Here is a 26,518-nt window from a genome sequence, read left to right on the forward strand (position 1 = left end):
TCATTTGATAACAATATGCCATCCTACAAATTTATCAACATACACTTTTAATGTTTGATAAGATTCAAGCTAGGGAATTTGTCATCATAAAAAGGGAAAGATTGTTAGGCCTATGGTAGAATCATATAAATCTCCATTGTTTTTATGATGAAAAAATATGTAGCTTGAAAGAGTGCAACTAATGGCATTATTTATATAGCTAGACACATTCCTTCTAGTATGAACATTAAGAGGTCTACTACAAAAGCTCAAAATAAACAAATGCTGAATCAAGTTGCCAAGTCAAGACCCAAAGAAAAATGACATGAAGATTGTTGTTGACAAGAAGAACTTAAAAAAAAAAAATAAACAAAAAACTAAAGACTAGAGTCAACTCATAAGAACATCTCAAGAACTCTTGCATGTAAGTAGATAGCCACCAAACTCCAATTGTTTAAGTACATATATGGTATTGAGCTTTAGGTGAAAATATTTTTCAAGATTGTGTTTAGCTGATGCATACATATGACTAAAACTTGCTAGAACACCTTAGGATAAATTTGATCATGCTTAGAATATGTTTAGAAAATTGGCAATTGGCATGATCGATCATACCTTGTGAAAACTGGCAAGCAATATATAGCATGATCCGTCATCCCAACCAAATTGCTCAATCAACCATAACTTTTCCAGAGTGGGATATAAAGCATGATCAATCAACCCCACCAGATTGATTGATCAAACTTATTAACCATTGAAAAAATATAAGGCATGACTGTTCATACCTATGTATTGATCGATCTGAAAAAACCATGTCATAAAGGGACATAAAACACCATCAATCATACCCACTGTATTAATTGATCATACTTTGCTTCACATAGAAAGAGCTTCAATTCTTCGATTGATCGATCAACTTAAGTGTTGAAGAGCAAGTATGGAAGAGTCTCACATGACTCTCACAATAAGAAGTCTTACAGAGCAAAAATTCTTATGGAAGGAGGTTCACAAAAGAGTTTCAGTTAAAGGTGTTTTAGTTATTCTAGTCTTCTATTTATGTTCAGTTGTTCAATTTTTTTATGAGTTATCTTCTAGTATTTATCTTTGGGTGTAACTAGGACAAGGGTAGTTTAAATGTAATTGGATTCTACTTGTTTCCTCTATTATAAATAGAGGCTCATGTACTCAAATTACAATAAGTCAATAAAGTTTTTCTCCTTTCCAGAAATTCAACATGGCATCAGAGTGGGTTCTATAAGTTGCCTTGGTCAACCCATAGAGATAATATGATCCTTTTCTGATCTATCATCTCAAGTAGTTTAGGTTTGTATCTTATCTTTTTTCTTTCTATCCTCTACCAGTACCCTTTATTTACTTGGTATTCACACCTACATACTGTTATTTTCATTTTGAAAATTATATTGATGGAAATATCTTCAAGTCTACTTTCTTAACTCAAAAATAATTTTGACAATTGGAGTTTTTTTACAAAGAGAAATTGATATTTGAAGCAGCAAAGGTTAGACTACAAGAGAGGTTCGAGCAACAACAAAAAGCTTCAACTTTTGAGCCTTTTAAAGCCTTTATATGTATAAGAAATATGTGTCAGTCTATTTTCTACCTTATTAAACCAATTTTCAATTTGAGTTTTCTAGAGGGAGATATAAATTTCGTAAGGGTCAATTGTCATTAGGGTTGGCTTCAAACCGAGCCGGCTCGCGAGCCACTCGAGTTCGGCTCGGTGCTAGCTCGATTCAATTCATTATATTTCGAGCTCGAGCCAAGCTCGAGTTTAGAAATGGGCTCGTTTAGATTAACGAACTGAGCTCGAGTAGAGCCAGGTTCGGCTCGCGAGCCGACTCGTTAATTTAACGAGCGATTCGGGGATCGGGGAATTTGGAAAATTTTTGGGAAAGAGAGTCCCGTCTTTCTGTTTCGTCTTGCCGCCTGCGAAACCCATACTTCTCTCTACCATTACCATGCCGTTTCAGCATGATTTCTCCCCGAAATCGCTGTCCGTCAACAAGTATTAAGGGGAAATGGGGGATTTGGTCTTCAAATCCCTCGTTCTCCTTCTCCCTCTTCAATTCCTCAATTTCTTCCTCTGCGATTTCTTTCTCTTCTTCCTCTTCAATTTCTTCATCCAAAGTTCTTCCTCGCCGACGAGACGAAAGCGACGGTCCTACGGAAGAAGGTAAGATTTTTATTTAATCTTTTGTTTAACAAAGAAGGAGAAAAGGAGAAAAGGGGGGAAGGGTATGTTTGAATCCAAATTCACTGTCTGTTTTCTTGTTGATGTCTTTAATTCATCTTCTTCTTTTTTTAAAGAAATAATTGATCTTTTGTTTGAACCACGGAGTTTGAGTTCAGATTTAAACCTATAGAACTAAAAAATTATATGCCTTGTTCAGTTTATGCATAATTGATTGTGTATTGGTTCTAATTTTTTAAATTGGTGGTTTTGGGTTTAGGTTAGGATGGTTAGGTTTCAAAAAATTTATGTTTACTTCAATTCATGCATGAAATGTCATGTATGGAGCTTGAAAATTTTTTAAATCAAGGGTTCTGATTTGGAATAGGGTTGTTTAAGTTTCAGAGATTTTGTACTGCTAGATTTATGTATGGATAGTGTACTCGGTATGGATATCTGGAGTTGGGTAGTTGGATTTGTTTCTAATTCATTTGATTTTTGAATTTTGACAGCTCTCTTCGATTTTGGTGTAATTAATGGAGTAAGGTGTGTGACGCACTGGAATTGAAGGTTTGGGACAGATCTACGTGATTTTTACTTACTGAAATTTCACACTTTTGATCAATTTAAGTATAACTAGTTGAGTGCTGAGTATGGATTTCTGGAATTGGAGGTCTTAGTTGGATTTTTAATTCATTTGATTTTTGAAAATTGATATCTCTATTCGATTTTTATTTGAGTATAGAGTATGAAGATTTGAAATTGGAGATTTAGGATAGATGGTGGATTTAATTGCTGAAATTCATATTTTTGAGCAATTTAAGCATAGTTAGTAGAAGGTTGAGTATAGATTTCTGGAATTTGATATCTTTACTTGATTTGGGCATAGTTAATTGAGTGAGTAAGAAGCATTGAAATTGGAAATCTAGGATAGATGGGTGTAGATTTAATTGCTGAAATTTTATATTTTTGAGCAATTTAAGTATAATTAGTTGAATGTTGAGTATAGATTTCTAGAATTGAAGGTCTGAATTGGATATTTAGCTGATTTGATTTCTGGAATTTGATACCTTTACTTGATTTTGGCATAGTTAATTAAGGAGTAACAAGTATTGAAATTAGAAATCTAGGATAGATGGGTGTGGAATTAATTACTGAAATTGGTATTTTGAGCACTATAAGCACAATTTGTTGAATATTGAGTATAGATTTCTGGAATTGAAGGTCTGAGTTGAATATTTTTTTTGGTTTGATTTCTGGAATTTGGCATCTCTACTTGATTTAGACATAGTTAACTGAGTAAATTATAAGAAGCATAGAAATTGAAGATCTAGGATAGACGGATGAGATAGTGCAGAAATTTCATATTTTTTTAATCAATTTAAGCATAGTTAGTTGAATGTTGAGTATGGAATTTTCTAGAATTGAAGGTCAGAGTTGGTATTTTATTTGTTGATTCTAGAATTTTATATCTCTATTTGATTTTGGCATAATGAGTTGAATATGGAGTATGAATCACTGAAATTTTTTGAATTTTTTTAGAAGAGGAAAACTTCATAATTTGTTGTAATATGAGTACATGAGCCCCTATTTATAATAGAGGAAGGTAATAGAGTCCAATTACAATCAAACTACCCTTGTCCCAATTACACCTAAAGTCTAACACTTAAAGATAAACCCTAGTATAATTAAGCAGTTGAACATAACTAGAAGACTAACATAACTAAAACACATTTTAACTGAAACTCTTATGTGAGACCTTTTATGTTTCTCTTATCATAGTAATTTTAATATTTTTAACAACAATAAGTAACTAGTAGTGGAAGAGTATTTTTTTTATCTAACAATAACTAATTTTAATTTTTTGTTTTTGTCATAGGTGGAGATTTTGCTCATGCAGGGACGTATATTATTTTCTAGCATGAAGAGAAACAATTATAATTTGTAAATTTATAATGGATTTATAGTTTTTATTTGGGTGATTGTAAATTGATAGTGATATTTCATTTAATTTTGCTGTGTTTGATTATTGTATGGAGTTTATTTATAATGTTATGCAGTGTATGGAGTGTTTAGACTATTTTATGGAGTGTATAAACAATTTCATGGAATGTTTATGGAATGTATAGATAATTTTATGGAGTGTTTATGGAGTGTTTATGCAGGTATTATGTATATTGATTATGCCCAATTTTAAGTAGAGGTCATGCTGAATTTTATACAGGTATGATATACATAGATTATGCTCAATTTTAAGAAGAGGTTATGCCCAATCTTATACATGTATATTATATATATATATATATATATATGTTATGCCTAATTTTATGTAGAGGTCATGTCCAATTTTATGTAAAATGTATGCATAATTTTATATACAATTTATTTGATATATATTTTTTAAAAAGTTTTAAATGTATGTTCAGGCTCGAGCTTGGCTCGAAGCTCGGCTCGAACTCGGTTAAAAATTTTGGGCTCGAGCTCGATGACAATTTTAGGCTTGAGATGAGGTTCGGCTTGAAGCTCGGCTCGAACATAGGCTCGGCACCCCTAATGGTCATGCTAGCCAAGAATGTAGAGTACTCAGTTCCTCCAGATTACACTATACAAAATCTAACAGATTATTTTTCTCTAAATAAGTATATTATATGAAGAAATATTATAATTGGATGAATTTGATCAAATTTTATTTTCAGAATGACAAAATTTTATGTCAATCTAATCTATATTTATGGAGATATCCGCATTGGAATCAGTAAAGGTCAATCTACAAAATGAAAAGAATCAAGAGGTCATAAAATATTCAAACATGAATATTTTTATGTCAAATTAGATATAAAATTAAAGCTCTTTGAGTCTAGTTTCTTGAAAAATAAACCTTTTGTGATTATGAGCTATATTTAAGGAGATATTGATATCATAAGTACCAAAGGTCAATTCAACTAAAAATCTCTTATTTTTTCCTTATTTTCTCTCCAATTATCTCTCCAGGCATTGGAAGTGAATTAAGTTTTATTTTCTCCTTAAATCCAATTTTTTAGCCACATCTATCTTCTAACCAGAGATCTTTGGTCCGACTTAATCACTCCATGATATGCTCATTCAAGATATGTAATATTTGGCATCAATGTTGTTTTCATGTTTTGTGTTTTTTTTACTTGGTTGTATATCTTCGGCATAGTTAACTCCAAAAAAATGTGGTTAACCCAAAAAAGTTATACTTGATAAAATTTGTTCAATTATTTCATTACTACCATTACAATCTTCTTCTTATTAAGGTGGTGGCTATATCTCTTCCTTTAATTCATCATTACCCTTTTACTCGTGACCTTTCTCCTACAATCCTTTTTGACTCTCGTTTACCGTCTTAGGCCAAACCCTTGGTGGGTTATTTTGGTTGATCCTCTTTTTTTATATATGGGTTTTTAAAGTCCTTTGAGATTTTTTTATTGGTACCCTTGGGTTTTTATCACTGTCTTGTGAATGACAGACATTACTAACTTTAATGATTACTATCCCTATTTTTTTATCAAAATCTTTTGAGGTTGGTTTCGACTTTTGTTTTATCACCCATTTTTTAGAGTATGTGTCTAATTTAGTAGTTATCCTTGGGACACCTTGATTGAGGAGACAATTACTACAACTATTTTTTTTGTTTCAAGTTGGGATCATTGCCATTATCTCCCAACTTGAGGGGAAGAATAGAAGTGGTTGCACTTCTTTTTGAATTCCACATTTTAGGAGTAGTATAATCTATAATGAAGAATTATATATGTTGTGAAAATTTTTATGTGATCAAAATATTCAAGAAAGGGAGAGCACAAAAGATGAAGTTTTTGCATCTATGAAGAATTGCATTTGTGAAGAATTTTTTCAGCAAAAGAAAAGTGAAGACCAAAAATATTTTTCATTGCAAGTTGAAGTTCTAAACTCCAACTTGAAGGGGACTGTTGAAGAGCAGGAATGGAAGAGTCTCACTTGACTCTCACAACAAGAAGTCTTACAGAGGCAAAATTATTATGGAAGGAGGTCTCCCATAAGAGTCTCATTTAGTGGTGTTTTAGTTATTTTAGTCTTCTATTTATGTTCAGTTGTTCAATTGTTCTAGGGTCATCTTTTAGTGTGTAACTTTGGGTGTAACAATGACAAGGGTAGTTTAATTGTAATTGGATTCTACTTGTTTCCTCTATTATAAATAAATTGGTGAAGTTTTTATTTTTTCCAGAAACTTCCCCTTAAGTTTTCTAAATGCTTGATATTGCATTGATTGATCATACCATTGATCAATGAGCAGAATGAGTAACAAAAATATAGTAATTATGCATGGTTAATCGATCATACATTTTCATTGATCGAACAATACTTTTTATAGACTTTTGGTAATGGATAAAAAATAACTAGTTGGGCTTCAAAATCAATAAATAGGTGCCAAACTCGTAGAGGAACATAACATTGAGCTTACATTGGTATACCCAAACTCTGGAAAAGTATTTTGAGCATCATTTTCCAAATTTACCCTTTTGAAGAGAAAAATCTCAACATTACCCAAATCTCTCTTTTCTCTTCCTATTATCCATGCATCAATTAGTTCTATCAAGTTCCAGATATTCAATATCTTGTGCTTAAAAAAGTGGAGACTTGGATCTCACTTGGAGAAGGTTTATCTCTCCATTACAAGAAAGTTAATTTTTTTTTCTTTTGTATTTTGATACTTACTTTGTAGAGGTTGCCTAGTTCTTTAAGTCTAGAAAGGAAAGACCCACTAGAGCTAGAATCTAGTTGTAATCTCTTGGAAACACTTAGATCGTGTAATAGGTACTACATGTGGCTTAAGGAGAGTCAAAATCTCTTTTGTATTTTTCCAGCTATTAGAGCAAGAGAGTGGAAATTCTCCAAGCAAGGGATCTTAGGTGGTAACCACAATTAGGAGAATATTGATAACAAAACAAATTGTGTGTTTCTTGTTGATTTTTAGGACTCCATGGATTTAGCTCATGGATAAAAAGAGAGACCCATCGGGAGAAAACAAGAGGAAGAAGAGGTTATGGACTTATGCCCTAACCCTTCCCCTAAGCTCAATTTATAGATTAATGAAACTACAATATTATAATTATGCCCTTGGAATTTAACCTAATTACATCAATGTCATCTCTATGAGATAACTCTTTATTAACCATCCTGCCATCACTATATGGGCCTATGGGCCTTCTCATTTATATGTGGGCCTTGAGCCCATCTTCCACATCTCATGGATGTGTGGGCTTGGGCTCATCTTCCAACACTCCCCCACAAGCTGGGGGTGAGAGAACATCATGAACGCCCAGCTTACTGCAAATGGTTTATAGGATCTTTCTGTATAAAATGGTAGTCCACCATATCATGAACGCCCAACTGACATAATATAAGTGAGAGTAAAATCACTCCTAACTGTAAGATATCGTTCCATACTCTAGTCAAATAATTCATGCTAGATATTGGTCATACTCCTATCTTTTGTAGGTCGTGGGTCTATACGTAATGCTCAGAAGTGTAATAGAACTCCTCCATCACCGTATCCCTCCATAGGACACAGACTCTCCAATGGTAGGAGTAATAAATGCCAATTAAGGAGGTCATGGGTAATCACCCGAAATATAATATTTTGGGGCACCATGTGCTTTCTTCTTCATCAGAATAACCAATCCAAATAACGATAAAAAATTGAGAAGTCCTTCAAAAATAATGTCTCAGCTAAAGAGACACAATAGTAGCAGCTTAAATGGACCTAGGCCCAATAACACATACCAAATAATGAAAATCTTAAAAAATTACCCATAAAATAATCCTCAGATAGTCCATCACTAAATAAAGAAGTTGTACAAAATAATAAGTTGACCAAGTAATAAGTTTCCAATACCTCAAATAATAATCCAACCGGAGATAGAGGGACTGAGTCGAGTCAGATATCATACCAATATAATCGAATCGCAAGAGAAATAGCTATAGACCTCGAGATCTAGACCCGTATAACCAAGGTAGAAAACAATTAGGCCGAGCTAGGTTGACCCGGACCCGAATGGACTCAGACCAAGTTTACTAGGTCCAAGTTGGCTCGAATTAACCCAAGCGGGTTAGAAGCAGAAGCAGCTAACCCAAGTGGGTCACTGGTTCACTGGGTTAACTCGGCCCGGACCGGGTCTCGATTAGACCAGGCCTGGTTCGGTTCGACGGATGAAAAAAATTGGTGGTTGGATAAAATCAACCACCTAAGTTTGGCATTTTATCATCGTCTTCCCAAAGCGACAACCCAACTGGCATTACCATCACGACACCACAATTCAGATGAGAGATAAGCCAAGAAATTAGTAGAGCAGAAGATAGCCAACGAGAACCAGTAGGCTATACAAATCAAAGTACAAGAACAAATTTTTTCCGTCTCTCCACGAGAAATAGAATCAAAGTCATCCTCTCCAGTGACGCAGATGATGTATCTTCTGCTGATCCAGTCGGAGGTTCTCCCTGTAACCAGAAACTCTAGACGAAGAGAAATTCAGAGTTTGGATAGAAAATTCAGAGAAAATAACTATTATTTGCCAAAAAATGATGGATTTTTTCTCCGCAACAAGATATCATGTTGCCGGCACCGGGGAACATGATGTTGCTGATATATTAGATTATATTGATTATGTTGGTTTGATACTAGTCTCCCATCTCCCTCACGATTGAAGCTCACTGTGTTCACACAACCTTTGTGCTTCTTTAGCTTTTTGTATATATCAACCTCAGCACCAGATCCTTCGTCGCCCCTATCAGTCTCCCAATCCTTGTTTTTTGCTGCAGCCATGCGCTGCTACAAGAAGAATGGATTTCGGGGACACCGTGAGGAAAAATCAGTAGATAACATAATCAAATGGAAAAGTTCGTAGCTTTAGCTTCTCCTCCTTACCCAGTCACTGTTAAGGATCATCAAGACTGAAACATTCCCCCATGTTTCTCTAATTGGAAAATTCCAAAAAGTTACACAATCCCATTAGAAAACGAGCAACAAAATTTAAAACTGAATTTCAACAACTATAAAAAAGAACATCATATGAGAAAAGAAAATTAAAGGGATTCTGGAATCCTAAAAACTATACTACATGTCTTGAAAATCAATGCTCTGATACCATGTTGATTTTCAGGACTCCATAGATTCAGTTCATGGAGAAAAAGAGAGAGACCCATTGGGAGAAAATAGGAGGAGGAAGAGGTTATGGACTAATATCCTAACCCTTCCCCTGAAGCTCAATTTATAGATGAATGTATTGAATTTATGGAAAAAAGAAAAACTTTATTGACTTCTTGCAATTAGAGTACATGAACCTCTATTTATAATAGAGGAAGGTAGTAGAGTCCAATTACAATAAAACTACATTTATCCCAATCACACCCGAACTCTAATACTTAAAGATAAGTCCTAGCATTAAATTACTCAATATAGATAAAAGACAAACATAACTCAAACTAGAACTCTTCTAGGACGTGACCATAAGATAAAGACGCCTTTGTGAGTCCTTCTTGATCTTCTAACTTATGTGATAAGGATGCCAACTTGTGGTAATCATGGTGGGTCCTGCTTCTTATGTGCTTGGGCCCATCTTGTGGGCCTTCCTTGGTCGTGTGGCGTCTCTTATAATACTCTTAGATATGTAGGCTTTCCTTGGTCGTGTGGGGTTGGGCCTATCTTTCAACATAATGAAACTGCAATATTACAATTATGCTCTTGGAAATTAACCTACTTACATCAATGCCATCTTTATTTACCATCCTACCATCACTATATGGGCCTATGGGCCTTCTCCTTGATATGTGGGCCTTGAGCCCATCTTCCACATCTCATAGATGTGCGGGCCTTCGTTGGTCGTATGGGCTTGGGCCCTTCTTCTAATATTTTTTTTATGGTTGTGTGCTTATGTGTTAATGTTACAATTCATGTTTAATGCTATGATTCGATTGAATGACTAATTAAGCATATTAATAGTCTTTTATGTAAAATCTCAATTCAACCCCTTCTTGAGAAGCCACCTAGGCCAACAAAGCTAGGCAATACACCTAGATCCAACTTATCTAGATTTATTTTTGGTAGGCTAAAAAAGCTCCACCTTCTCCAAAAAGGGGTCTAAATTTCAATCTGACTCACTGAAACATAGGGTGCCCTAACTTGGATCTAACATGATTCTAGGTTCATTGTGGATGTTAGATCACTACAAGTTGATTAGAAGATTATGGTATTATTACACACATTTCTGTTTTATCATATTTCTTTTGAAGTCAAATTTACCAATAAAACATCAAGTTGTAGTTCAAGAAAATGACCTATTTTCACCCTAAACACATGCTGACCATAGGTAGATTCCCTTCTTGCTTTTGATGATAAAAAACTTAATAGAGCTCAAAATTTTGAAACTAAGTATTTAAGATAATTTACCTTCAAGAGATGCATTTCAAGGTCTAAAGCTTCAAAACGAATCAAGTCTACTCAAGATCTTAAACATCATGGAAAGTCTACTTTTGAAGAAGCACCCTTGAAGAAGAAGTCAAAGCAAAAACTAAACTTTAGGATTCCTTGATGAATATCAATACTCAGTATGGTAACAGAGACCCGTCCAAACTTCTTCGAATTGAGGTACAACGTTAAACAGGGAGCTTTAGGGCATTCATTGCTTTCATACATGTTTTAAAACATCAAATACATCTTTTCAAACATGTTAGAGCACCTAAGATCATTTATCCCATGCTTTTAAAGTCAACTTAGTTAAAATGGCACTAGAATGATCGTCAATATCTTTCAATGATCGATCATCTAGAACTGCGCAGGCCAAGTTTATAAAGTACAGTCAATCAACCTAAATCGATTGATCCATCATCCATAATATGACTATATCATGCTATAAAGCATGATCGATCATCCCACTTGGACTGAACAATCAATATTGTCCAAGAAAACAAATTTTAAAGTGAATGATTAATCACTCCATATGACTGATCGAACTTACAGAATCTTGCCCGTTAGGGACATACAACATAACCAATCATAGGAAGAGCACTGATCGATCATATTTGTATTGCACTGCCAGAGGGAATTCTAATTGATGGATCATACCCTGATAATGATCAACCAATTAAATGTGTTAGGCCCAACGGTAAGATATTGATCGATCAAGAAGCCACTGTTACGATATGTTAAAATGTATATTCAATGTAATTTATATTCATAATTATTGTATAATTTGGGATATGTATATAGGGTTATTTGATTAGGCTTAATGGGATGAGGGGGTATTGTCTTGGGCCCATGGGCCATTTTGTAACAGGAAAACCTAAAGGATATATATTTAATGAAAGGGGAAAAATCTCCGACGGACAGAATTCTGGATTTCGTCGTGTGTTTCGTTTCGCTGTGAAACCAGAGAGCTACGCTCTCTCTTGTGGATGTTTGGACTGTTCCGTCAGTCCCTTGATCTTGTTTTGTCATGGTATCAGAGCTCTGAAGAATAACCCCGACGTATTTCTCGTCCGACGACCTGTGTTGTCCGACCAATTTTTTTTCTCTTCACTTCGGCATTGATTTCGTGCGCTGTTAGAAATACTTGTGGGGTGGTTTCGTTGCCGGACGAGTTACGGGGGTTCCGTTACCGGAAAGGGGCTTCTCGCCGGAAGGGGAAACGACCCGTAGAGGCTCTCGCCGGAAGGGGAAACAAAAGGGGTTGTCGGCAAGTATTTTCCGAGCTCGGAAACGTTGTGGTTCCGTCGTCGGAACAGCTCCATCGGTGGTTTCGTTGCCGGAGAAGCTACAGCGCGACGGAGGTTCTCGGCAGAAACTCGCCGGAAGGGGGAACGAAGGTAAATTTTTTTTCTCCCGCGCGTTCGTTTCGGGTGATTATTTGGCATATGGTCATTTTGCAATTTTAAAATCTTTAGGGGCCGCTTTGCAATTTCTGAACGATTGGGGGCCGCTTTGAAATTTATGAAAGATCGGGGGCCGCTATGAAATATATGCACGTTTGGGGGCCGCTTTGAAATTTATGAAAGTTTGGGGGCCGCTTTGCAATTTCTGGAAGCTTGGGGGGCCATTCTGGCATTTCTGAAAGTACGAGGGTGCTTTTCGAATTTCTGAAAGTTTGGGTGCCTAATTCGAATTTCTGTTAACCTGGGGGCAACTCTTGGATTTCTGTAAGTATAGGGGTCTATTTGTAATTTCTGAAAAGTGAGGGTTTACTTGGAATTTCTTATCTTGCGGGGGTGCATCAGGAATTTTGCTAGATTCAATTTTATCATGTCAGCAGATAAGTCCGATTTCGTTCCTATTCGGTTCACGGGCAAGAACTACGGTACTTGGGAATTTCAGTTCCGGTTATTTGTTCAGGGAAGAGGTTTATGGGGTCATATTGATGGGAGTGATCCGGCCCCTGGCGATGCTGACGCATTGTCAAAATGGATCATCATGGATGCTAGAGTCATGACTTGGATACTTGGATCTCTTGAGCCTCACCTAGTCCCAAATCTGAGGCCCTACAAAACTGCCGCAGATATGTGGAATTACCTCCACAAAGTTTATCGTCAAACCAGCACGGCCCGTCGATTTCAAGTTGAATATGAACTTGCAAATTTCACCCAAGGCAGTCGTTCGATTGAAGAATATTTCTCGGGCTTCCAAAATCTATGGGCTGACTACACTGACATTGTTTACGAGGATGTCCCTGCTGCTGCTCTCTCTGCTGTGCAAGCTGTCCATGACACCAGTAAACGGGATCAATTCTTGATGAAGCTTCGTCCCGAGTTTGAGATTGCTCGATCACATCTGATGAATCGTCATCCGGTGCCGTCCCTAGATGCCTGTTTGAGTGACCTTCTCCGGGAGGAGCAACGCCTTACTACTCAGGCTAGCATGACACCTCGCGTTCAGGATGATCTCTCGGCTCCTGTAGCTTATGTAGCACAAGGAAGGCCTCAGGGTCGGGACACCAGTTCTGTTCAGTGCTTCCATTGCAAGGCTTATGGTCACTTTGTTCGGGACTGCCCCAAGAAGTCGGTTCTATTCTGTAGCTACTGTAAGAAGCCGGGTCATCACATCACCGTTTGCCCTACACGACCTCCACGGAGGAAGCCTACCGCTTATCATGCATCCATTGGTACATCTAGTTCTACCACATTGCCACCTGCTGTTTCAGTCCCTATCATTCCTGTTCCACCAGCACCTGCCAGTTCCACCACTCTCACTCCTGAAATGGTACAACAGATGATCATTTCTGCCTTTTCTACTTTTGGTATCTCAGGTAAACAGAACTTTTCTACTCACCCATGGTATTTTGATTCTGGTGCCTCTAACCACATGACCAACAATGTGGTATCTCTTTCGAATGTCCGAAAGTATGATGGCAATCTGCACATCAACACTGCTGATGGCAGCACTCTGCCTATCAGTGCTGTTGGTGATCTCTCTCCATCTTTAGCTGATGTCTTTGTGTCTCCTGACCTGTCGACAAACCTTTTGTCTGTTGGTCAATTGGTTGATAAAAATTGTAATGTTCAGTTTTCTCGCTTTGGCTGTGTTGTGCAGGATCAATCGTCGGGGAAGGTGATCGCGAAGGGGCCTAAAGTGGGCAGGCTATTTCCACTTAAAGTCTTTCTATCCACTGTTATTCCACATTCTCCTGTACTTTCTTTTGCTTGTAATGTTGTTGGATCTGGCCCTAAGTTGTGGCATAGACGTCTAGGCCACCCAAACTCGGCTGTACTTCGTACATTATTTAAATCAGGTTTATTAGGCAATCAAGATTGTATGTCTCGTGACACGTCATTTGACTGTTCATCATGTAAACTTGGCAAAAGTAAAACTTTATCATTTCCGCATCATGCCTCGCATGCTTCCCACTGCTTTGACCTTATTCATAGTGATGTTTGGGGAATTGCTCCTGTTATCTCGCATGCACGCTTTAAGTACTTTGTCACCTTTATTGATGACTTTAGTCGATTTACCTGGGTCTACTTCCTACGAGCTAAGTCTGACGTTTTTGTCGTTTTTAAGAGGTTTCTTGCACTCATTGAAACCCAGTTCTCCGCTCACCTTAAAGTACTCCGCTCTGACTCTGGGGGCGAGTACATGTCGGCAGAATTTCAAGAATTTCTTCAAAACAAAGGCATTATCTCTCAACGTTCTTGTCCCTCGACACCCCAACAAAATGGTGTTGCTGAGCGCAAAAATCGTCACCTTCTTGATATGGTCCGCACCCTTCTCATTGAATCATCCGTTCCTCCTAGGTTTTGGTGTGAAGCTCTCTCTACCTCCGTCCATTTAATTAACCGCCTGCCCTCGCCTGTCTTGCATCATGTCTCTCCCTTTGTTAAATTATTCGGTTACTCTCCGTCCTACACAGCTCTTCGGACGTTTGGTTGTGTTTGTTTTGTGCATTTACCTGATCATGAACGACATAAACTTATGGGAGAGTTGACACAGCGATTTGGAACGGGCGAGCTGACTCAACCTGTCCGAGTTGACCCTGAATGTCCAAGTCGCTTCAACTCGTCTCAACCGGTCTGAGTCAACTCGTTATTTAAATGAAACAACTTAACTTGAACTTTAACCACCTCATGAACTTCTAAATAACATAGACGAAATGCATCAACTCAAAATCGTACCTCCGGACATGGAGTCAATTTCCAGCGAACAGAGCATCTCGTTTATCGCATAGGCTCGTCGATGGCAACGTTCAGGTTTGCCTCTGCTAGACCAAACTCATTTTTATAGTCCTCAAGGAAGGTGTCAGTTACAACGGAGACCAACCCAGGAAGGGGGACGACGGGTCACAATGTGGTGACTGTTGGCCAATGTTATGGTCCTGGGTTAAGTACATATGTCTTCCGCTCCTAACAGGCCGGTCTTTTGGGTAGTATTGGTTAGGTGCTTATCATTTGGTATCAGAGCAGGGGCTACGTCCTGACTTCGAGTCCCCACGAACACAGGTGGACCGCATGCCCTTGGCGGGACGCCGAGAAGGGGATTATGGGATCCTCTAGCCCAGGTCGCGTTGCTGTGTTATTGTCGTCGTGGTCATCGGCTCGGGAGGGCAGGCTGTACTGTTATAGTCCTGGGTTAAATACCTATGTCTTCCATTCCTAACAGGCCGGTCTTTTGGGTAGTATTAGCTAGGTGTTTATCATAACCGTCTAACACCGACGTCTACAAGAAAGGAGACTGAATGTCAATTTGGAATACTGAAACCAAAACTGAACGAACAAAGAACTTGGAAGTCCAGTAACTAACGGAATGAAAACATGAGATTGGGAACCAGGAAAGTAAAGAAAATCTTATCTGGTTAGGGGATTGAATATGTCCGTGTAGGAAAGTTTGCTTTTGACACGATTCATGACGTCCGATTGTTTTAAAAAAAATTCACTTAGCCTGTAAATCGTCGTCTGGACATCCGCCATGGATAAGAATTCAAAGGTGGAGAAAAATACCTGCAAGATTTTGGCAATGCTTCTGGGCCTTCAAAGTTGGGAGCCATGTTGCAACCGAGGGTATCTTTCCAGTTCGCAGCTTTCGACTGATATAGATCAAAATTGCTCACGAACCTCACCTTCTTGTTTGGGTCTCTCGAGTAGAACGCCATCTTCTCCTCGTCGGATTCTTCGTGGAATCTTCTCGCTCCTTGGATCATCTCATCCAAAACCCTCTGTGGAATACCATGATTGATCACCTGGAAGAACCCCCATGTCTCCAAAACCTCTCGGATTTCCTTCACGATCTCCTTCCGCCGATCCTCTCGCCCGACCCGGTCCAGGTCTACGATTGGTATTCCTTTCTGGACTGGAGTGGGTGCCTGATTGTTTATCAAATCTTCAGTAGGCAGAATGAAGAATCTGGGGATATTGGTCACCCCATTATCTACTAAGCCTTTGACCCCGAGCTTTGTTTCGTCGAAGGACTTCATCTCCCTCAATCGATCATAGCTTGGGGAAATCTCCGTTGGTACTTCGGCGGATCCAGCGACTGCCATGGTTGTTGATCTGTGAACCTGACAAGCGACGATTAGGATTTGGATGGAAGAGACTTGGATTTTTTAGGGATTGAGCTTCGGGAATTGTCTGGTCTACCTGTCGCTGTTAGGGATGATTTTCGAGCCAATTACGTGAAGGAGAAAAGTAATTACAGAAAAATCTCATGTGCTGCGGCACGGACAGAATAAATCGAATCTAGCGAGACCACATAATTTTTCTCCTCGCGGATCCTTCGGTAACACGAGAATCGCGAACGGACGGAAAAAGGGCATAATAGTAAAATGAAATTAGGGGCTTAATTGGGTGGGATGAGCTTCAAACATGTCGAGTTCAGCCTGGAGTCTAAAATTAGAATCAAGATCGAACCCAAATTTTAACCGAGTTTGAGCATCTGGGTTGGAGCTCCAACCTAAATTTCTACATAAAATTAGGTATAAAATAAATACTATACATAATCTTTGTTTAAAATTGTCCATACACTCAGCATAAAATTGTTCATAAACACTTACAAAATTATGTATAATTTGTTCAATAATCAAATAAAAATTTAAATGAAATATCAATATCAAATTGACAATTAGCCAAACAAAAATTATAAATCCAATATAACTAACTTTTTATCTTCGTGTTAGAAAACAATATGCTAGTCCCTCTTCGCATAAGCAAAATCTCCACTCATGACAAAAAAAATAAGAATAAAATTTTTTATTGTCTGATAAAAATGCTTTTCCACTACTAATTACTTAATGTAATGAAAAATATTAAAATTACCCAGATGAGAAAAAAAATGAAAAATCAAGTAAATGGTACCATTATTTCCACAGACTTCTTCTTAGGTTGCAATCATCAAAAAAAATTTAATAAATAAAACTAAAAAATTCAAAAGTTGTACACCTTTTGATTTTTCTTGACACCGTGAAGAACCCGAACCCAATCATTACCACAAGTCAGAGTTTAAACTATATTTGGTGCCAAGGAAAAACGATATGGGTCTATTACTCTACCACTAGCAGTAAATATAGACTTTGATGCTATTGTAGATATGGAATTACAAGGATGTCTATTGTTATCTTTTATAATAGCTGAAATCGTATGTTATTTACTTTCTACCATTCTAAAATATCAAAATCATATTGTGAAGTTTCTTCACAAATATATACACCTTCTTGAAGATAATTATCCAATTTTAACTTTGGTGAATTCACTACTTCCACTTGCTTCACATAGTCATTAACTTTGACCAACCTGAATTTGATAAAGAATGTGACCTACAACTTATAGAAACACCCGTAGAGCTAATATTTGAAATAACCACTTCATTACTAATCTCCACATTACATATGGATACATATTCATCATAAATCTTAAATAAGGTTCGTTGAACTAAGTTTCTATTCATTCTACCTTCCACCTTAGAATATATATTTGGAAAACACATTTTGATCAATCTTAATTTGACATTTGGATCCAAAACTGAATCAACAACCATCAACAAATTGTATTCACCCCATTTTTTTTAAAAATTTCTCTTTCATTCTACTAACCATCGTCCTAATGAAAACATTTCATTTGTACAATGAAAATTAAAAACTTCTTTTACCCTATATAGCTGACTAATGTATAAATAAGAAGTAGGGTAGTCACTTCCAGAAATGATATTAGTGACTACATTAAAAACTTCTAGAATGTCACACACCATTTCAACCTTTTCCCATTCATCAAGACTTGGCAAATAATCATAAGTTGACTCTCTATCTTGAAATCTAAGAAATGCATCTTTGAATTTTAATGCGGAAGACAACATGTCATAAATAAAGTTCCGGACAATTAATAACCAACCTTTTTACACCTAGTTGTAGTTGCTGCACAATTTAAGAAAAAGTGTGAAGTCTAACCTTAACTGATTAATGAACTTGACATTCTCACGTACATTCTCAATGATCTCCTTAACTTCAACAAGACCATCTTGGACTAATAAATTTAGAATATGAGCGCAATAACACACATGAAATAACTTCCCGCCAGAAACTAACTTCCAATTTCTTGAAAAATTATCTCTCAAACAAACATCATTCTATGCAGTATTATCAACTGAGATACTAAATACTTTATTTTCAATTTCCAAATCTTTCAAACACTTGTAAAAATCATTTGTTATCTCAACACCAAGAGGAGGAGGAACATGGTCAAAACTCAAGACCTATTTTTGTAGCTTCCAATTACTATCAATGAAATGCCCAATAATAACCATGTTTTCATTTTTATTTTTATTTTAGACTTCCAAAGATCCTTGGTAAGACTAATCTTGTTTATCTCTTTCAATAAAGTTTTAAATTTTTTATTTACTTAATACACCTCCACATACTCCTTAATAATCTTACAAAATATTTTTTCATAATTCACAATTGTCATCTTCGTTATAAAATCAAAACTCTCCTCTTCTACTCTCATGAACGAATGTTTTTAGATAAGAATCCAATGGGAAATACGCATTCTCATTTTAGCTTTATCATATTTATCTCTAGAATCCATAAAAGGAATATCAACAATAGACCCCATTGGTTGAAAGTTCATGGTTTTTTTTCTTCCCTAATGACACTTTTATGTTAGGACAATGTTTCAAATGCCCACTCATAAATAAGGCCACTTTGCTACTAATAATACTCAAATTGGGTTTACAATAAACACATCGGGCCTTTTGTGTACCATTTAGAAGTGAGATTTCTTTGAATTCTAACCACAAATGAGACCTTTTTTTGTCTTTTTGTACTCTTGGATAGAGTCACATTCTTCCTTAATGTAGGTACCTTCATCTATGCTCCTTTCAACTGTATTAGTAGTTTGAGAGTGAATATAGTATAGAGGAGTGAGTCATTATCTATGACCACACTAGAACTAGTGTTAGCTATAGATGTTACATGAACAAAAGATGTTGACATTCCTACTGGCTACTTGTACAAAAAATAAATGACATAAATAAAAATAGAAATTCAAACAACAAAGGGAATTCCATACTATGTTATATATTTTCTGTCTATTCCATACAAACATTATGCCACTGAAAAATCTCATGAAAGAAAAGTAGGTGTTTAGGTACCATTATCTCAAAAAATAGTTAATAGGTGTTTTGGTACCATTATCTAAAAAACAATTAATAGGTGCTTAAGTCTATGAATTGCCAGAGTGGCCGAAATTCTTTTAACAAACCTGAGTATTTCCTGTTACTGTTTTCAACTCTCGATTCCCACTATCCTTCCAGTTAAAAACAATTTCTAGTTCATGTGGTTAAAGTTTAAACTAATGATTCCAACATGTTCTCCACAAATGTAATAAAATCCAAAATTAGCTTTTCAAGGTGCTTGAAATCTACTACTATGTTTCTTTTGTAGAGTATTATTATTACATACAAAAAATTGTTGTTCATCTGTTGTACGAGTTAGTACCCTTGCTTTTCAATTTTCAAAGGTCCCAAGCACAAAGTCTTATGTAATTGGTCTATTTGTCATTGTTACTTGTGTATATAGTAACTTCGAGTAACTGGAATCAGCAAAATTCCAGTTTGTATGAAGAATCGCTTGTCTAATATGGTGTGTGATTGAATTTTTACTTTAATTTTTATATTACATATTTTACATTCCATGACTAAGTTAAAGTTTTAAATTATAAATTTCAATTCACCCCGTTTTGAGGAGCCACCTAGCCAACAAAACAAACAACTTATCATGATAAATATAAATTTTCACAAAATGATATGGTCTGGCTGCCTTGACCAGAGGAACATCCACCCACAAATCGGTGTGAAGAATTCACAAACCACTGATACTGTCCTGGGGAAGAACTGTAAGGAAATCAGTGTCTGAGTGCTTGCTTGTGCCCAGGGTTAGGTCTGGCTTCGGACATGCTGGGTAGTAGTGAGAAAGAAGGACGTGCCCCTTGGAGCAATCCTTATTTATCAGACTATTACTGCTTAGACCAAGGCCTTCTGACTGGAAGAGGGTATTCCCTAGTCTTCTCATATGGTTTGAGTACTCCATTATCACATCTCTACATTTGTGAGAATTCTTCTATTAGTAGTGCTAGGAATTAGACGCCTTGATTTAATACTAACGAGATCAATAATAATTGCAGAAGAAGAAATAATCAAGTATAACAAATACAAGATTTATACAAGTTCGCCTCAAGGTGAGATTGTCTTGTCTTCTACCGTTGCAATAATTCTCTATAATGATGAAGTAATTTACAATAGAAATCACACATACTCATGTTTTTCTCTAACCTCTCTCTACATCAACTGATGATCCTTGATGATAACCCTCATAGCGGCACCCCCAATTATAAAAAGAAAGCTAGGGTAATCGAAATACAAGTATGAAATTCCCAAGTAACCGATCCGCATGCCGACTTTGCATAAAGCGTTAATTAGACTCCACAACTTAACAAGTAGGTGGGCACATACACAACCTTACATTTTTTTTATTTTTTATTCTTGTGTTGTAGATGATTTTCAAAATGTTTCACAGACAGTGACATGTTAATTTTTGGTGAATCTAAGAAGATTGACCTGCAGGCAGGGGGCAAATCTTAACAGCAAGGTTCAAAACCCATGTCACACAACAGGGTGTCCCTCCAATTTGCTGTCGGCGCTTCATACAAATCGAAGTTACACGTGTATGACACTCTTCCAGCGCCGTCTCGTATGTAATATAGCATCATCTCCTTGGCCGGTTGCTCAAAGAACCTGCGAGTTCCCTCAATCATCTCATCAAGAAGGTTTATGGGGACTCCATGATTAACCACCTGGAAGAATCCCCTTCTCTCTGAAGCACGTCGGATTTGGTCGATGATCTCGTCGCGACTAGCACCGCTGCTCACTCCTAGTAGGTCGATGACGGGAATCTCATCAGGCGTACCTGACTTGGAAGATGATATCTCTTGCAGCACCTCCGCTGGCCGGACGAAGAACCAGGGGATCTTTTCCACGCCGGCGTCAACTAGTCCTTTCACTCCAGCTTTGGATTCATCGAAGGCTTTGAGGTCTTTGGCTCTGTCATGAGAGAACTCGGGGATTCCTGCAGAGCTCATTGATTTTTCTTGGAGTGTTGCAGCTGGAGATGAATGCTGTGGTGGGCTGCGGGCAGCCGATAAATGATATTCTTATCTAAGTGAGATATCAGTAGTTGTTGATTGTAAAAGGCGTTTGTCCGCATCAGGGGCTTTTCTTTTTCTCACTTTAAAGAATAGGCTCGTGATTAATTTAGAGACTAGTCAAAGTGATTAATCGATCATTTAATCTAAATTCTTCAATGTGGTCTTTTTCATTTATCAAGGGGAGTACTTGTACCTAGAAAATTAGAATGAATAGAAAATAATTATTTATTACTACAATAAGAATGAATGAAAAATAAATAGAAAAATCCAAACAGAAGAAAATTTGTTGAAGATATTTTTAGTAAATATTTTAATAAAAATAAATGTTTAATTAAAAAAAAGTAATATTTCTTACTATTTTTCTTTGTTTTAAGTCATAATTTTTTCTCGAATCAAGACAAAATTCATTCAAAGTGCTTTTATCTTAGATTATCATAATACGATGAGTCGTATTAGTATTAAAAAAATGATTCTCAAATTTCATTTAGAAGAAAAGGCTTACCCAACTCGTTGAGATCCAATTCTTCCTCCAGAAAGAATGTCTTTTTTTAGTAATGTAAATTTGACAATTTTTTAACTAATTAGGTCAATAGTTATAGCTATGAAAAGGGATACATATACAAATTCCATCAAATTCGGTATGTTCTTCGATACCATATTTTTTATTACACATTTATATCACAAGTTTTAATAGGCTCCTCATTAAGATCTAGTGTACAAATGTGTTCTTGCGGTTAGCAAGTTTAAGGAATCATAAAAAAAAAAAGAGTATAACCACTATATAGAACTTTCTACTGAAATAATATTAAAAACTTTACACGTTAAAAGGGACTCTCTTTTCCTTTTCTATGCCAACCAAAAGAAAAAGGTGACACTTTTATGTTTGTACCTAGTTAATTATGTTTAATTATAAGTGTAATAGGTCTACTTGTAGGGTAAAAGATTATTAGGGGATAAATAAATATAGGGAATAAGAAGGGGAGATGTAAGCGGTAAGAGGGTCATTTTGATAGCTTTATTTTTCACCCCAAAAAATGAAAAAAGAAAAAGTGTTGTGCTTCAAGGGGGTAGACAAATTCAATTTAAGATGGTTAGGAGATTTGGTACTTTCTCGATTTGGTACCAAACCATTTCTTTATTCTAGTTTCTTCCATTATTATTCACATTCATCACATGTTATTCACCTAATAATTATCCGGGAGCCAAGAAATTGTAGGTATCAAAGTATTGGAGAATATGGGTCAAGCGTAAATGGCATTATTGTAATGACTCCATAACCCTTTTGTTTTATACTCTTATTCACACCTATTAGGGTGAAGGGTATACTTGATGTATTCTTAATCACTATAAATAAAGCTTAAGAGGGAGGATTAGGTCATTCATCATAACCATAATCTTTCCCCTCCTCTACATGCTCCCTCTCCTTTCTTCTCTTGCCGTCCTCTCCTCTTCCTTCCTTCTTTTTCTTCTTTTCCTCTTCTTCTTCTTTCTTCTTTCCTTCTTCCTCCTCTCCTTCATCATACTTGACCTTAAACTTCAGAGAAGGAGTACCGAAAATAATATGGTATCAGAGCACCTTATTTCAAGACTCCAAGGTGCAAGTTTCGATTTGAAAAGCTAAAGTCTTCTTCTTCGGTTTGTGTTGAAATTTCTTGGGAAACCTAAGTTTTTATTTCAGGTTTGATACTTTTTCTTTCAAATATATTAATGTCAGATATTTTTCATCCAGAATTTATGATTCTTTCATGAGATTTATGAGGAAAAGATGAACTTTTTCCTACTCCAAGAAAGCTATTTTTTTTTCTTTTTTGTGGAAGAAAGTTATCGTTTTCAAGGGTTTTATAACCTTGTTTTTATGCCTCATAAAACTTTGTTTTTCTTATAAACTTGTGGTTGGTTGATGATATTATTCTCTGGAAATCAGTAGTCTAATCTATCACTACTGGATACCTTTCTTTTATTACATACATGGGTTGAATTTCTGTAATACTGGTTGATAGAGTGCTGCAATTTGATATCCTAAATTGTTGTTTGATGTATGCCAAGAAAATTTGAATGAATTCTAGAATTCTAGATGAATTCTAGTATATCAGACAAAGATTTACCTCTTGTCTTAAAGCCTCTTTAATCCTAGAGAGACCTTAGCTTTGGAAAATCTAATTTAGGAAAGTGTTGCTAACCTAGGAAAGTCTATCTTTGGAAACTTCCTGGTTTGTTTCTAATGTAGATAGGATTCCAGCCAGGAATTCGTAAGCTTTCCATATTAGAAACTTTCCTCACATGGACTGCCCAATTTGGAAATAAATCTTGTGGTTAAAATTTACAATTACCAGACTTTCCATACTTGTTTTACTTCTTCTATACTTACCTGTTGGAGGACGTCAATTATTGGTTTACTGCTCACGTGTGCACTTTCTTGGTGCTGGAATTTCATCTCTCAAAAGTTTATTCTTGTAGCAGCCAAATGAGATATTGGTCTCCATCTTATTTTGTAATCAACAGTAAATATTACCTCTCATTGACGTCTATTACAGCAGCTCTTATATCTTTTTTACAACAGTATATTATGGTAGTAGGAGACTATTGTTTAGCAGTTATTTCTTATTTTTCTGAAGCATGTTTCTGGTCTTTATTACAGGAGTAATATATTACTCTCCTCTATTTGATATTGCATAAGGAGTACAAAGCTAAATATTTCTCAAAGATCATTTATGGTTGTTGAACTTAGTGCTACAATGGCTGGGAAAAGTGATTTGCTTAAAATCACTACGGTTTCTTTAAAAGGACTATCTAATTATCTAAGTTGGTCTCAATCGGTGACAAGATTCCATTACTTGTGATTTGCTGAGTCACTTAAGTAAGCTCCCTCCTCCAATGGATGAAGAAGATAGTATGAACATGATGTGGCTTAAAGAAGATATACAAGTTCTGAACTGGATGATAAACAATATGAAAGAAGATGTTGTCAACAATGTTTTCCATCTTGAGACCGCTAAACAAGTATGAGATACTCGTGCCAAGTTATACTCCAGCGCTAATAGTCTAAACTATACGATGTTTTTCAACCAATGTATAATATCAAACAGTTGGAGAACGTACATGATTATCTTGCTCGATTTTGATGACTTATTTAAGAATGGAAGATTGCCCAACCTTATTCTACAGATATTGCGGTCCATGAGAAACAAAGGGAGGCATTAGCTCCCTGCTATTTTCCATGCTCATATCAAGCCTTATTTAATAAGGGAGGCATAGAAGGAAACTTGCCTTCTTTAAGAAGATCCTCTAAGTTGCCCAAGATCCCTTGAGATTTAACTTGCCTTTATAATTCTTTCTTAATTGTGGAAGATTTGGAATTGTTGGTAGATGGGCCCAAACCCACACAACCAAGGAGACCCACATATCTAAGAGTATTGGAAGATGGGTCCAAGCCCATAAGATATGAACCCACAAAAGATGGGCCCAAGCCAACACGACCAAGGAAGGCCCATATATCTAAGAATGTTGGAAGATGGGCCCAAGCCCCATAAGTTATAGACCCACAGAAGAGTTTCGGTTTAAAGGTGTTTTAATCATGTTAATCTTCTATTTATATTGGCTTATTTAATTATGCTAGGACTTATCTTTAAGTTTTAGTATTTGGGTGTAATTGGGACAATGGTAGTTTAATTGTAATTGGACTCTACTACTTTCCTCTATTATAAATAGCGGTCCATGTACTTTGATTATAATAAGTCAATGAAGTATTTCTCTTTTCCATAAATTCAACATGGTATCAGAGCAGGTTATGTGAGTTGACTCGGTCAATCCATAGAGTTAATGTGATCATTTTCTAATTTATCATATCTAGCAGTTTAGGTTCGTATTTATCTTTTTTGTTTTGTAGTCCACCTGTTATTTGCTTTGCGTTTTCACCTTTATACTGAGATTCTAATATTTCGTATTATATATTGACGAAAATATATTCGAGTCTACTTTCCAAGAAAAATGATTTTTTTTCCAATCGGAGTTATTTAGAAAGATAAAATGATATTTGATTTAGCGAAGGTCAGATTGCAAAAGAGGTTCGAGTAGCAGTAGAAAGCTTCAACTTCTGAGCTATTTTATGCTATCAAGAACTAGACTGTATGTGGAGAATTATATATCAAAAGAAATATTTATAAGTCTATTTTCTTACCTATTCAACCAATTATCCATCTAAGTTTTTTATAGGGAGATATTGATCTTGGAAAAGTCAATAGTCATGCTGGCAAAAGGAGAAAGAGTATTTAGTTCGGCCAGATTACAGAGATCGAGATCTATCAGATTATTTATCTCAAAATAATTATATTTTATAAAGAGAAGTTATATTTGGATGAAAGGTATTTTAGTCTAGTTTCATAATGAGGAAGTTTCATGTCAATCTGACCTATATTTAAAGATATATTCCCATTGGAAGAATCAAAGGTCATGTTGGTATCCTATTGCATTGAAAAATCTGAATTTAATCTGATGGTTTTACGTCACTTTTTGAGTTGCTATATCAAGAAAATATCTCACTTCTCCTTGTTTTGAGTTGTTTACTACTACATTTATGTTATTTGGTTCAAGCTAGGATCACTACCATTACCTCCCAACTTGAGGGGGAGAAGTAGAAGAAGTATAGGAAAAAGGTATTTTATATATTGTAGTAATTTTAATGTGACAAAAATATTCAAGAAAAGGGAAAACACAAAAGATGAAGCTTTTGCATCTAAGAAGTTGAATTATTGGTGATACCTGACTCGGCTCGAATCGATTCTATTTCTTCGGCTGGATTATTATTTTGAGGTATTTGCAACATATTCTTTGGTCAACATATTGCATTGGATTATTTTATGAGTCATTTTACAAGGATTTTTATTTTGGTTCATGTTATATGGGCCCAAACCCTTTTTAGCTGCTCCTATTGTGTCTCTTTGGATGAGGCATTATTATTGAAGAAGTGGTGGCCTCAGTATCCTTTCTCATACCATCCTTTATTTGACTCTCACACATATCTTTGGGCCAACCTTTATTGTAACCTTTTGAGTGTTGCTTCGGATGGGAGTTTAAGTCCATCACGTATACATATGGGTGTTTTAAGTCCATTGAGACTTTTTTATATATATACCTGTGGGTCTTTTATCGCCGTCTTGTGAATGACAGGCATTACCCATTGAT

General features: G+C 36.1%; 1 protein-coding gene and 2 pseudogenes across 1 annotated transcript; all 3 read right to left on the minus strand.

Moving 5' to 3' along the window:
- Window positions 1–13,811: 13,811 nt before the first annotated feature.
- Window positions 13,812–16,353, minus strand: LOC137938938 (1-aminocyclopropane-1-carboxylate oxidase homolog 1-like). The gene has a single exon (XM_068784058.1). It carries the CDS (start codon window positions 16,186–16,188, stop codon window positions 15,586–15,588), a length of 603 nt encoding a protein of 200 aa, XP_068640159.1. The 5' UTR covers window positions 16,189–16,353; the 3' UTR covers window positions 13,812–15,585.
- A 1,055-nt stretch (window positions 16,354–17,408) lies between these two features.
- LOC137938455 (uncharacterized) lies at window positions 17,409–19,002 on the minus strand (annotated as a pseudogene).
- Window positions 19,003–19,863: 861 nt separating this feature from the next.
- Window positions 19,864–21,271, minus strand: LOC137938456 (deacetoxyvindoline 4-hydroxylase-like; annotated as a pseudogene).
- Between the last annotated feature and the right edge of the window lie 5,247 nt (window positions 21,272–26,518).

Source organism: Aristolochia californica, unplaced genomic scaffold (assembly GCF_029961685.1).
Source record: "Aristolochia californica isolate CCGP_79_NKW_82.1479 unplaced genomic scaffold, dmAriCali1.0.hap1 SCAF_8, whole genome shotgun sequence".
Classification (NCBI taxonomy): Eukaryota; Viridiplantae; Streptophyta; class Magnoliopsida; order Piperales; family Aristolochiaceae; genus Aristolochia; species Aristolochia californica.

Bases quoted from the DNA above. Each gene is read 5' to 3' on its own strand.
- LOC137938938 (XM_068784058.1), bottom strand. From the start codon at position 16,188: ATGGCAGTCGCTGGATCCGCCGAAGTACCAACGGAGATTTCCCCAAGC.